This window comes from Tursiops truncatus, chromosome 1 (genome assembly GCF_011762595.2).
Source record: "Tursiops truncatus isolate mTurTru1 chromosome 1, mTurTru1.mat.Y, whole genome shotgun sequence".
Classification (NCBI taxonomy): domain Eukaryota; kingdom Metazoa; phylum Chordata; class Mammalia; order Artiodactyla; family Delphinidae; genus Tursiops; species Tursiops truncatus.
The window spans coordinates 24485280-24499939 of NC_047034.1; the positions used below are offsets into that span (position 1 = coordinate 24485280).

At 37.7% G+C, this 14660-nt stretch overlaps 1 protein-coding gene across 6 annotated transcripts in view; it reads right to left on the reverse strand.

Annotated features, from left to right (window-relative positions):
• The window catches only part of CNST (consortin, connexin sorting protein), a 107856-nt gene that overhangs the window by 13734 nt on the left and 79462 nt on the right, over positions 1-14660 (reverse strand). For 5 of the 6 annotated variants that reach the window (XM_073801265.1, XM_019920472.3, XM_073801256.1 and 2 more), the window contains one exon: positions 11774-12666. In XM_073801265.1, the coding sequence (XP_073657366.1) occupies positions 11774-12666 (893 nt within the window). Of the gene's footprint in view, positions 1-6643; positions 8048-11773; positions 12667-14660 lie in introns of those variants that run through there. The other variant, XM_073801261.1, reaches the window with a different exon arrangement.

Sequence of the window (14660 nt, forward strand, 5' to 3'; positions counted from 1 at the left end):
TTCCTCTAAGATCAGGAATAAGACAAGGATGTCCACTCTCACCACTATTATTCAACATAGTTTTGGAAGTCCTAGCCACGGCAATCAGAGAAGGAAAAGAAATAAAAGGAATACAAATTGGAAAAGAAGAAGTAAAACTGTCACTGTTTGCAGATGACATGACACTGTACATAGAGAATCCTAAAGATGCCAGCAGAAAACTATTAGAGCTAATCAATGAATTTGGTAAAGTTTCAGGATACAAAATCAATGTACAGAAATCTCTTGCATTCCTATACACTAATGATGAGAAATCTGAAAGAGAAATTAATAACAATTAAGAAATTATTAATTAAGAAATTAATAACAACAAAAAGAATAAAATACCTAGGAATAAACCTACTTAGGGAGACAAAAGACCTGTATGCAGAAAACTATATGACACTGATGAAAGAAATTAAAGATGATACCAACAGATGGAGAGATATACCATGCTCTTGGATTGGAAGAATCAACATTGTGAAAATGAGTATACTACCCATAGCAATCTACAGATTCAGTGCAATCCCTATCAAATTATCAATGGCATTTTTTACAGAACTATAACAAACAATCTGAAAATTTGTATGGAGACAAAAAAGACCCCGAATAGCCAAAGCAGTTTTGAGGGAAAAAAACGGAGCTGGAGGAATCAGACTCCCTGACTTCAGACTATACTACAAGGCTACAGTAATCAAGACAATATGGTACTGGCACAAAAACAGAAATATAGATCAATGGAACAAGATAGAAAGCACAGAGATAAACCCACGCACCTACGGTCAACTAATCTATGACAAGGGAGGCAAGGAAATACCATGGGGAAAAGACTGCTTCTTCAATAAGTGGTGCTGGGAAAACTGGACAGCTACATGTAAAAGAATAAAATTAGAACACTCCCTAACACCATACACAAAAATAAACTCAAAATGGATTAGAGACCTAAATGTAAGACCGGACACTGTAAAACTCTTAGAGGAAAACATAGGAAGAACACTCTTTGACATAAATCACAGCAAGTTTTTTTTTGATTGACCACTGGTGGTCCAAATGGGACCTAATGAAACTTAAAAGCTTTTGCACAGCAAAGAAAACCATAAACAAGACAAAAAGGCAACCCTCAGAATGGGAGAAAATATTTGCAAACGAATCAATGGACAAAGGATTAATCTCCAAAATATATAAACAGCTCATGCAGCTCAATATTAAAAAAACAAATAACCCAATCCAAAAATGGGCAGAAGACCTAAATAGACATTTCTCCAAAGAAGACATACAGATGGCCAAGGAGCACATGAAATGCTGCTCAACATCACTAATTATTAGGGAAATGCAAATCAAAACTATAATGAGGTATCACCTCACACCGGTCAGAATGGCCATCATCAAAAAATCTACAAACAATAAATGCTGGAGAGGGTGTGGAGAAAAGGGAACCCTTATGCATTGTTGGTGGGAAGTAAACTGATACAGCCACTATGGAGAACAGAATGGAGGTTCCTTAAAAAACTAAAAATAGAACTACCATATGACCCAGCAATCCCACTACTGGGCATATACCCAGAGGAAACCATAATTCAAAAAGACACATGCACTCCAATGTTCATTGAAGCACTGTTTACAAATAGACAGGTCATGGAAGCAACCTAAATGCCCCTCGATAGACAAATGGATAGGGAAGATTTGGTAAATATATACAATGGAATATTACTCGGCCATGAAAAGGAACGAAATTGGGTCGTTTGTAGAGATGTGGATGGATCTAGAGACTGTCATACAGAGTGAGGTAAGTCAGAAAGGGAAAGACAAATATCGTATATTAACGCAAGTATGTGGAACCTAGAAAAATGATAGAGATGAACCAGTTTGCAGGGCAGAAATTGAGACACAGATGTAGGGGAGAAATGTATGGACACCAAGGTGGGAAGGCGCCAGGGGGTTGGGGGTGGTGGTGTGATGAATTCGGAGATTGGGATTGACATGTATACACTGATGTGTATAAAATGGATGACTAATAAGAACCTGCTGTATAAAAAAATAAAATATTAATAAAAAATAAATTAAAAAAGGGATCATGATCTGTGGTGTTTATCCCAGGAATGGAAGGATTCTTCAATGTATGCAAATCAATGTGATAAACCATATTAACAAATTGAAGGTGGAAAACCATATGATCATCTCAATAGATGCAGAAAAAGCTTCTGACAAAATTCAACACCCATTTATGATAAAAACCCTCCAGAAAGTAGGCATAGAGGAAACTTACCTCAACATAATAAAGGCCATATATGACAAATCCACAGCCAACATCTTTCTCAATGGTGAAAAACTGAAACCATTTCCTCTAAGATCGGGAACGAGACAAGGTTGTCCACTCTCACCACCACTATTCAACATAGTTTTGAAAGTTTTAACCACAGGGATCAGAGAAGAAAAAGAAATAAAAGGAATCCAAATTGCAAAAGAAGTAAAGCTGTCACTGTTTGCAGATGACATGATACTATACATAGAGAGTCCTACATATGCTACCAAAAACTACTAGGACTAATCAATGAATTTAGTAAAGTAGCAGGATACAAAATTAATGCACAGAAATCTCTTGCATTTCTATACACTAATAATGAAAAATCTGAAAGAGAAATTAAGGAAACACTCCCATTTACCATTGCCACAAAAAGATAAAAATCCCTAGGAATAAACCTACCTAAAGAGACAAAAGACCTGTATGCAGAAAACTATAAGATACTGATTAAAGAAATTAAAGATGATACAAAGATGGAGAGATATACCATGTTCCTGGATTGGAAGAATCAACCTTGTGAAAATGATTATACTACCCAAAGCAATTCACAGATTCAATGCAATCCCTATCAAACTACCAGTGTCATTTTTCATAGAACTAGAACAAAAAAATTAACAATTTGTATGGAAACACAAAAGACCCCAAATAGTAAAAGTGATCTTGAGAAAGAAAAATGGAGCTGGAAGAATTAGGCTCCTGGACTTCAGTCCAGACTACAAAGCTACAGTAATCAAGACAGTATGGTACTGGCACAAAAACAGAAATATAGATCAATGGAACAGGATAGGAAGCCCAGAGATAAACCCACGCACATATGGTCACCTTATTTTTGATAAAGGAGGCAAGAAGATACAATGGAGAAAAGTCGGCCTCTTCAATAAGTGTTGCTGGGAAAACTGGACAGCTACTTGGAAAAGAATGAAATTAGAGCACTCCCTAACATCATACACAAAAATAAACTCAAAATGGATTAAAGAACTGAATGTAAGGCCAGACACTATAAAACTCTTAGAGGAAAACATAGGCAGAACACTCTATGACATAAATCACAGCAAGATCCTTTTTGACCCACCTCCTAGAGAAATGGAAATAAAAACAAAAACAAACAAATGGGACATAATACAACTTAAAAGTTTTTGCACACCAAAGGAAACCATAAACAAGATGAAAAGACAACCCTCAGAATGGGAGAAAATATTTGCAAATGAAGCAACGGACAAAGGATTAATCTCCAAAATTTACAAGCAGCTCACGCAGCTCAGCTCAGTATCAAAAAAAAAAAAAACCAACCCAATCCAAGAATGGGCAGAAGACCTAAACAGACATTTCTCCAAAGAAGATATACAGATTGCCAACAAACACATGAAAGAATGCTCAACATCACTAATCATTAGAGAAATGCAAATCAAAACTACAATGAGGTATCACCTCACACCAGTCAGAATGGCCATCTTCAAAAAATCTACAAACAATAAATGCTGGAGAGAGTGTGGAGAAAGGGGAACCCTCTTGCACTGTTTGTGGGAATGTAAATTGATACAGCCACTGTGGAGAACAGTATGGAGGTTCCTTAAAAAACTAAAAATAGAACTACCGTATGACCCAGCAATCCCACTGCTGGGCATATACCTTGAGAAAACCATAATTGAAAAAGAGTCATGTACCACAATGTTCACTGCAGCTCTATTTACAATAGCCAAGACATGGAAGCAACCTAAGTGTCTATTGACAAATGAATGGCTAAAGAAGATGTGGCACATACATACAATGGAATATTACTCAGCCATAAGAAGGAATGAAATTGAGTTATTTGTAGTGAGGTGGATGGACCTAGAGACTGTCATACAGAGTGAAGTACGTCAGAAAGAGAAAAACAAATACCGTATGTTAACACATATATATGGAATCTAAAGAAAAAAAATGGTTCTGAAGAAACTAGGGGCAGGACAGGAATAAGGACGCAGACGTAGAGAATGGACTTGAGGACATGAGGAGGGGGAAGGGTAAGCTGCGACAAAGTGAGAGAGTGGCACTGACATATATACACTACCAAACGTAAAATAGATAGCTAGTGGGAAGCAGCCGCATAGCTGCTGGGAGATCAGCTCGGTGCTTTGTGACCACCTAGAGGGGTGGGATAGGGAAGGTGGGAGGGAGGGGATATGGGGATATATGTATATGTATAGCTGATTCACTTTGTTATAAAGCAGAAACTAACACACCATTGTAAAGCAATTATACTCTAATAAAGGTGTTAAAGATAAATAAAAAGGAAAAAAGTTTTTTAAAGTAAAAATATGAGTTTTATAATGTACCTAAGTCTCTAGATTAGGTACTATCTCATGTTTTTGTAACTAGCTTTTATTTGCTTAAAGGGACAATTTAATAAGTATAAAATAGGAAAAGAAATGGTAAGAATATCAAGATAGCATCCCACTTTTTAAGCCCCAGTAAATCATTTAGATAGGTAGATTCTAAAACAGAACTCCTGATTCTCTTCCTCTCAGAACTGCTCCTTACCACCCTACCTCATATCTAATTCATTAGCAAATCTTTTTAGTTCTTCCTTCAAAAATATATCTTCACCACATCCATCACTACTGAGTCCTTCATTATATGTCATCTGAATAATTGCAATAACTGGATTGGTTGCCTTTCTTTGGCCCCTACCTGCAGTTTGCTAGTCTCCATAGAGCAGGCAGGAAACAAATCAAGTCACATCTTCTGTTCAAAATCCATTTCAAACTTCTAGCACCATTTAAATTGAATTCCAGTTCCTTACCCTGGTCTATGAGGCCCTACAGGAACCAGCTCCAGCTTGCCTTCTCCACCTGGACTTCCTACTGTCCTTCTCCTGTTCACTGTGCTCCAGATGTGCTGGCCCTCCTGCTGGCCCTCCCATTGCCTTCCCCTACACCCTGGTTAATAGAGCCTGTTCCTCCATCCTACCCACCACTTCAGTCTCTCTACACCCCTCCACCCTGCTGAGATTTCTTCAGAGCCACTACCAATATATGAAACTGTACTGTTTGTTTTTATGTGAACTCATTTATTACGTGTCTCTCCCTCTGAAGAGTAAGTGTGACGAGAGCAGGTACTTGATCTGTGTTCACGGGTGCCTCCTTAGTTTCTGCAATACAGTAGGTGCTCAAGAAATGTGCCAAAGAGCAAATGAATATATAGATGAGCAATTTATATAAAGACAGCACCTAGCCTATACTTATTTGAATAACATAGCTATTTCCCTTAAAATAATCAAATCTGTCCTTAAAGGTAATTTATTTTTCTAAGTGAACTAGGTCAAAAAAAAAAAAAAAAGAAAAAGAAAAAAGGGGGAGGCGAGGAGGAAGCCTACTGTGTATAGGTGGCTGTGTTGGCTCTGTAGAGAATACAAGAAGGTATTCAACAAGATCCCTGCGCTTAAGGAGTCTGCAATTTAGTGTCCAATGCAATGCGCCCACGCATGTGTGTGTCCTATAATAACAAGGGAATATTACAGGTAGACAGGACGTTAGGAGGAATGGTGTTCAAGCCCCCCCCCTCATTATGGACTTCAGTGATCAAGAAATACTGGCAGCAGCTAGCATTTATTGAGTACGGACCATGGCAGGCACTGTGCCTTGCACTCTATGTGCTAAAAAGTCACGAACTAGATCTTGAGGGTTGAGAAGAAATAATATGTGGAAAAGAGTTCATCACCTGTGACAGAAGGTAAAGATCAGAGGTGACAATATGTGAGGTGTATCCGGAAGGCAGCAGGGAGGCCAGGCTGACCACAGTATAGGTTAAGAAAAAAGGAACGGCAGGAGATGGTGTTGGAAAGGTAAAGTGGGCCAGATTACCAACTGTCCTGAATAACAAGCCACTTAGTACAGCCTTCATCCTGGAGCCAAATGGAGTCGTGGGAAGAGACTGACAAGCAAAAATTATTTTATAGCAGAGGTTTAAATTAACAGTCTATGTGTTAGACCCAGACCCTCAGGTGTGTTTGGTTTCATCTACAGTATTTCAAAAAGCTATTCAGCCTTCTAGACAAGGCATGGGAACATTCTATTCTCCCTATCACCTACAACTAAATCATTTCATCTACTACTACTATTGTCTGACTGGCCCCTTTGGGTATCAGTTTGAGACCCTAAGTTTATACAGTACTAATGTAAGACCATTTGGAGAGGAAAATGAGGAATGGGGAAAATTATTAAGTAGCTATTGCAAAAGCCCAGGAAGAGGCAGTAAAGATATAAATTGAAAGAATGATTTAAATGGAAAAGAAAAGGAGCTGGGTGCAAGAGACATGACAAATAAGAGAAGCATTCATTAATTAGAAAATTTAGAGGGCAGGATGAAAAAGAAAGGCAAAGACGAGACCATCTGGCACAAAGAAAAGATAGGTAATCCCTGGATAATCCTTTGGGGTTCATTTAGACACTTACATAAGTTCTGGGTCAAACATTTTCCATGAACCCATGAACCTTCTTATGTTATTGGAAGACTATATTTCCTGTTTTGTGAGGAAGCTGGACTTCCCCTGCTCCCCTTAAAAGAGCCATTCAAGAACACCATGATTGCTGTTTCTAAGACCCTCCTTTGTCTAAGATCCAAAGACCAGCTAACTATATGATTTCATAAAATCCTACTGCTTAGTCCCAGCCTCCCATCTTAACTTGGTAAGAGAATCCCACAGTGGCTAGTCTTAATGTAACTTAAATTTCCTGATCTTGGCCAAGAGACAGAGATGAATATTGCACAGAAGTCACTTAGATTAGACAGCTTCTCTGAAGACAAACTCAAAACCAATTTTGGGCTCTCATCTTTCTCCCCGTCAGAAAGTTCTAGGTTATGTCCTCCCCCACTGTGTTTCTTGTGAGACAGGTAGACCTGAAGATATCTAAGTAAATGTTGCCAATAAAGACAGAGGGGGTAGGGAACATATTTTGCCCTCTTTCAGATTGAAAGTTTTTTAAAGACCCAAGCAGTAGTAAAGTGGCTTCTTCTCCAGCTATCACATTAGGATATTATTTCTAAAAACAAAAATCACTTGAATCTGAAGCATTTAAAATAGTTTTCTGAACATATGACATCTCTGCAAACAGATCACACACACATATGTTAAATGAAGAAAAATGAATGTTTTATTTCCATATGGCACATCATGTTGCTAAAATCTGCTCACAAAGGGACCTCGGAATTACATACTATGACTATTTTCAATGTGAATAGATTACTTTTTGTAAAATTTACCCAATACTTGACCTGTTACTTATTTAGAAAACAAAACAACTCCTTCATCCCCACACATGTAACAAACAACCTACTGTACGCTGAGTGGACTTTTATTACCAATATGAGGTTGGATCCTAATGCCAACTTGAACTTGTATAACATATTTCCTCTCTAAGGTTTTGATGCTAGGAACAGCTAAGGAGTTTAAAGAGAAGACAGTGTAACCCTCCCAGGTTCCAGAACACAGCAAGTCAATGATTTATTAGCATTACTAGGTTCCTGGGTCAAAGGGGTTTGGATTCTGACATTAAAATAATGTCAGGGGGTTCCCTGGTGGCGCATTGGTTGAGAGTCCGCCTGCCGATGCAGGGGACACGGGTTCGTGCCCCGGTCCAGGAGGATCCCACGTGCCGTGGAGCGGCTGGGCCCATGAGCCATGGCCGCTGAGCCTGCACGTCCGGAGCCTGTGCTCCAAAACAGGAGAGGCCACAACAGTAGAGGCCCCTGTGCCGCAAAAAATAAAATTAAAAAAGAAATAATGTCAGTATATTATGGGTTTTGGGATAAAATTTCATCTTTTTCTAAAAACTGGGATACTCAAATTCAGCAAACAGGTAACACTTGCCACCAGACAACTGTTAGACTGAGGCTTCATACATACAGCATCCTTCTCTGAATTTTTAATCACTGCAACTGTAATATCATGGCACTCGCACAGAAGTTACTCATATAAAAATTACTTAATGAGGGGATAAATAAGTGAATCTCTCTAACTTGCTGACACTCTACATGTGATAAACTTTTTTTCTTAAAAAATCTATGAAATGGGGACTTCCCTGGTGGCACAGTGGTTAAGAATCCGCCTGCCAATGCAGGGGAGACGGGTTCGAGCCCTGGTCTGGGAAGATCCCACATGCCGCGGAGCAACTAAGCCCGTGCGCCACAACTACTGAGCCTGTGTGCTGCAACTACTGAAGCCCATGCTCCTAGAGCCCGTGCTCCGCAACAATAGAAGCCACCGCAGTGAGAAGCCCACGCACTGCAACTAGAGAAGCCTGTGCACAGCAACAAAGACCCAACCCAGCCATAAACAAATAAATAAATAAAATATTAAAAAAACAAAAATCTATGAAATGAGCATAAATGTTTTTGATGCTTTTGTAAAACAGTAGAGATTATACTTTTGATGACAGTATGTCACCTTTTTTACATAAGAAAGAACACCAATGCTTCAGATATTAAGCTATCGTTTTACTTAGCAAAATTACTCTGGTTTTGGAAAAGCTTCCAAAACCTAGAAAAGTTTCATTTATACGTCTTTTTTTTTTTGGCCGTGCCATGCAGCATGTGGGATCTTAGTTCCCCGACTAGGGGTCAAATCCGTGCCCCCTGAAGTGGAAGCCCAGAGTTTTAACCACTGGACTGCCAGGGACGTCCCCCACATGTCTCTACATTAATGAATTAAATTAGTGTACATATTTTCAGTTCTCTATGAGATTTTATACAAAAACTTCACTTTATGTGATGAAGCTAATTGTTTAAGAAAAAACACAACAGACACTTCCACCGTGCTGGTAATGGTTATCAAGGCCAAGTTCCACTGAAGCCAGAGCTGAGCAATGCAGAAATGACAAGAAAATGAAAGCAGAGATACAAGAAAAAAGGGGAAAACTGGCAATGAGAGAACGTACTATTATATTCTACCATAAACACAGTGGTAGAAAGAGTGAAAAGCAGTAGGGAAATCTGTAAGGGGCAGAGTCACTCACAGGAAGAAATGATAGATTTGGGAGAGAAGGACTCACAGGATAGCACAGTGATGTGGAGAAAAGCAGGCTCACAAGCCTCAGTGGTTCCTGAGGGCAGGAAAAATATTATTCGTGAACATTATTTAGTTATTAAGAAATTATGTTCTGTATCCTATATTCACAAAAGTATGCACAAATGTGGCAGCAGAGAGTCCCCAAATGCCAAGAACTTCATCTGACTCCTCACTTATCCTCAGCACCTGACACATGAAGATACCCCTAATACAATTACATTGAAAGCACGAAATAAACAGTGTTTGGATTAAAAAGAAGTTTGTACTTATAAGCAAACCCACTGTTACCTGGACATTTTACTTAGCTCAAAACTTCATTCTTAGGGTACTAAGGAAGTAGTAAGCATAGTGATTTCCAGTTTTGAAATTTTAAAAACTTTTCCTGACACAGGCAGATTCTATTAAAGGTATATTTTTCAGAACGGAGAAGGAAGTATTCAGAAACAATCTGTTTAGCATTATCATAGGAAAGTAAACTAGTTTTGTTAGTCATATGTAGCTTTGGGGGGTTTTAAAACAGTATAACTTAACAGACCAATAGATTTTTAGGAAAGGGGACCATCATGTATAAAAAGTAACTTCACAGGAAAGACAACTTTAAAATGTTCATACATATAATTTCCACCTCTAGCTAGGTGTTATCTACAGGAAAAACCGACATTACGAGTTTGAGGAAGGACTATTCCATTTAGTTGTAGTACAATGTTAATTTAACAGTAATTCTACACCACAAATGTCCTTTAAGGCAGGGAGACTCAACAGGAGTACTCTGGTTCTTCTTCACAGTTTATACTTAAAAAAGTAAAATTAGACCATACATAAGGTCAGCTTGATTCAACTTGAAAATAAGCAGTCAGATAATGGTAACTTTTTGGTATTACAGCTAGATTTGAATATGGTTGTGACTTCTGCCTTGATAATTCCCTGTACCAGAGGTCTGATGAAAATAAAAAAGAGAAGGTCCAGTGTTATACTATTAGCTGTATTAAAAATTTTTTTTTTTACTATTCTTAAAAATTATGGCTTAAAAATATGTATATATATATAAAACAGAAAACTCTCATTTAAACCATTTTTAGGTGTACTATTCAGTGGCATTAATTACATTCATAATGTTGTATAACCACAACCAAAACTACTTCTAAAAGTTTCATCACCCCAAACAGAAACTCTGTACTCATTAAGCACTACTAAATAATTTTAAGAAAAAATTAAGAAGAAAAGTCTTTATGGAGGATTGACTATAAATGGCAATAAAAAGATCTAGTTAAAATAAACAAAAGAATGACTATTTTATCTAATTTTGTCAAGAAAAAAATTCAGAATAAAAATCATAGTTGATGGAGAATTGACTATAAATAGCAATAAAGGAAGCTAGTCATAACAGTAATCATCTTAGAAAGCTTCCACAGGGTTCCATTTTCATATGTATTCTGTTGTCTATTTTGTCTTTGTTACATTTCCATTTTCTACTTGATGGGTTTTTTTTTCCAGTGATAATGCAGAATTAGAAAACAATGGACATAAATTAAATTAAAAGCTTATTTGGAAAAAAATATAAGATGAAGAAGAAGAAAAGTAATTAGCAACCTAATTCTCAGAGAAGTAAACAGAATTAGAGAGTTAGATAGTAACTCCATAAGGCTGATAACTGGTGGAGTCAGTATTTGAACTAAGGCTCTCCAGACTCTGCTCCTTCCACTATGTCAGGCTGCCTTCCTGAGGCGCTATAGTTTTGGTATGGCTTTATTTTTCCCCCCTGAACTTTAAAAAATTGTATTATCAAACAAAGGAGGATGGTCATCTTGATATTCTCTCCTGCCCCCTTTTTTGGATTTTGACTAGCTTAATTACTGTTTAGAGAAACTTTAAAACTTTGAATTATTTGTAATATTTGACTTAGTCAAGCAGTAAGTATTAAGTTTGTTCAAACCTAGAGCTTATAAATCCATTCAGTATCTCCTACTCTTACTGTATTTTAAAATGTTTCCTTCATTCTATTATACTGTTTTAAAGAATTTTAAAATACATTAATAATAAGAAGAAACAGTGAGTATATATTTTATCTTCTAGATGTATGAGAAGAAAAATAAGATTTCCTTACAAGAATGTAACTAATCTTATTTTGTTAATAATTCCCAGGACTGCCAAATAAAAATCATAAGAATATGAAAAATGAGGTACATAATGCTTACTATACTAGAGGCATAAGATATAATTTTTGAGGTATAAACATCATGATTATACATAATGATTAAAAATTTATGTTAACTAAATTTCCCCCTCATGTTTGAGGCCAGGGAAAATTTACAAAAACAAGGCAATATTTAGCATATATGTGCTTTCAAATTTCATCATTTTAATCGTATTTTATATTAAATCATATTTATATTAAATCTCAAATTTACCTCTGCAATCTCTATCCTTTTTGCAAGATCATCGAGAGAAAGACAGCTTTCATCAGAAGGCAGGTTCTCCTGTAGACTATAGGATTCTTCTTCAGGAGAAAGATCTTGAAGGAGATCAGCGTCTTCCTCTTGGTTATCTTCATATGAAAGGGAATCTTCAGTATCTTTTAAGCATTCTTCTAAAAGGCTGTTCAAATAGTCTTCTGTTTCCTTACTGACTTGTTCGTGTTTATCTCCCTGTTCCTCTGGGGCCATATACACTTCTGGAAGCACTGTACTTAAATCAGATACTTGATTATTTTCACAAAGTACACTCTCAGAGCCCTCTGAGTCAGTCTGCCCCTGTGGTGATTTTCCATCACTGTCTGTAAGATCAGGTTGCTGCAGCTCATTTAATTCATTGTTCTCAAGTTGGTCTGTGGGCAACGCCTCAGAAGCATCCTCAAGTAGCAACTGGAGTTCCTTTCTTTGCGTCTGTGAGTATTTACCCTCAGAAATCAACGCAGGAGGTATATGGTCAGAGCCTGGTAAAATCAATGGCTCTATCACTGACTCGCTGGAAACCTTAGGGTCTTTAGCAATGCCCTCTATTTCAGCCACATCTTGGCTGGCCTCTGACTGAGTCAGCTGCAAGCGGCTGTCATCCTCACAAGCATGCCCTGAAGAGAGTAGCCCAGACCTGCTCCCTGCCGACTCCAAGGGCAGGGCGTGGAGCTCCAGTGTGGCTTCAGCGCTGCAGAGCGGCTCCTCCGTGTGGCCCTTCCCTGCAGTTACCGGAAGGCTCAGGGGATCTGCCTGCCTGTCCATCTGATTACAGCAGGGACTGCTCTCGCAGGTCTCTCTTTTATGTTGGCTTTCTTTTCCTGATTCCATGCCAAGACAAGTTTCACTCTCTGAAAATGAAGGAAAGCAAGCTGTTTTAAGATTCAAAACAACTTTGTACAGGAGGGAAGAGAAAGGACATGAATAAAATGTGGGACACAACGATATTCTAAACCTCTGAAATGGAAATTCTACCTGATGGATAATAGTGTCTTTAGGTAGAGGAAACATCCTAAACATTTAGTAAGTAATCCTTTAGATATGAAAATTAACAGATTATTCAAAAACATGTTAAAATATGAATATATAATTTAGTCTTCATTATAATTGAAAAAGTCATTTTTTTCAAAGGTTTAGAAGATATTCTTCTGAGCTTTATTGGCTGTGTATATTTAAACGAATATTTTAAAGTGTAGAAAAATTATTTTCAGTGTATTTAAGACATGGTATATTAAATAAATATTTTTACATGATGAACCATGTAATACATAATTTAAAGTGTAAGAAAAACAATACTGGTTCTGATCTATTAAGACTAAACTAAGGAACGTAAGTCTGTTCTGTTCAAATTTATTTAAGCATAATATCTTTAATAATAACATCCTTAATTAATGTGTTGGAAAATTACTTTAACTTCTTAAAGGGAGGCAGTCAAAGGTAGTGGTATAAAGCATAAGTCTTGGTACCAGGCAGAAATGGGTTTGGAATTTTAATATTTCTTTTCATTTCTATTTTAAATAAAACAATTTAAAATACTTTTCTTCCACTTTAAAACTAAAGCATTAAAAACTTTCACAAAATATATACTGAATGCATAAACTAGTAGATAAGAGAGAAGCTTGCTCATGATAGAGTTTTTGGTCGATTAAGCATTCCTAACTACCACAGGAGTTTTAACTTTTTCTTTTGTCATATATTGTTTAATTTATACAAATCATGGGCCAAAGGTTAAAATCAAGAGTGAAATATAGTGATGATTATATTCTACCTGGTTTTTCATTTATTGGTACTTTAATAATTACCAATTGGCAATGGCAGCACGTACCATACCAAAGAAAAGACAGAACTTAAATGCCATCTTCTGGTTTCAGAGAATCAGGGATGGAGTCTGGCCACCTCAACTCTGAACTGCTGAGCTTATTAGAGTTCGTATTACCTCCCCCAATGCCTTAACTTGAACATCAGATGAGGAGAGGACAAGGAAAAATAGGTCTCTTTTGGGGAGAGTACAGCATTCTTTGTCTTGTCTCACCCCAAGGAATCACTCAAAGTTTGGAAGACTGCAAAAAAAAAAAAAAAAACACATGGACATTTTAATTCCCATTAGGTTGTCTGCTTCACCATTGAGCTTGCTGGTCTGCCTCTCTGTTAAGATGCGGGATGTCAGAGCAAGGAGGGCCCCTGCCAGATGGAAAGGGGGCCAAGCTCTCCTCCACAAGTTCCCAGTACCCAAAGGTTCAGAAGGCGGCCCTCAAAACACATCCATGGAATTCAGAGAGTAAATAGCATACACACAGGGCGGAGAGGGCCCCACATCAGAGGAACGGGGTGTGCTGTCTCTAGCTGAGGGCCAGTTACCTAAAGGACCACAGATGTCTAGGAGAGCAATTTGGAAGTAAGCGCCTCCTCAGTTGGTCCTGCCGGAGCCACCACACGTCCCCATAGCCTGGATTCTGTCCTAGGCACTAATCTAGCTAGCTTCACCAGAGAGCAGACCATGCTCCCATCCCCTGCAGAGCTGGTGGACAGAGAAGAGCTTTGAATAATGAGATTTAAGTGTTATGGCAAAGTTTGGAATTGAAAAGGACTAAGTCATAAAGAATCAAAATGAGACTATTTAATAGCTATAAGTGACTGAAAAGTTAGAGAATCAGCCTGAGATGCCATTACATGAGTAGAAAGTGACGTGGCTGACTATAGTTACTTAGACAAAATACAGTCACTTTAAGTACCGTTTCTAATGAAGCAAGATACCACTTAAGTGGTGTGTAATAAAGACTACGCATAGGTACAATGTATTACTTATAAATACTGGCCTGAAAACAGTTGCTTCATTCCACTATCA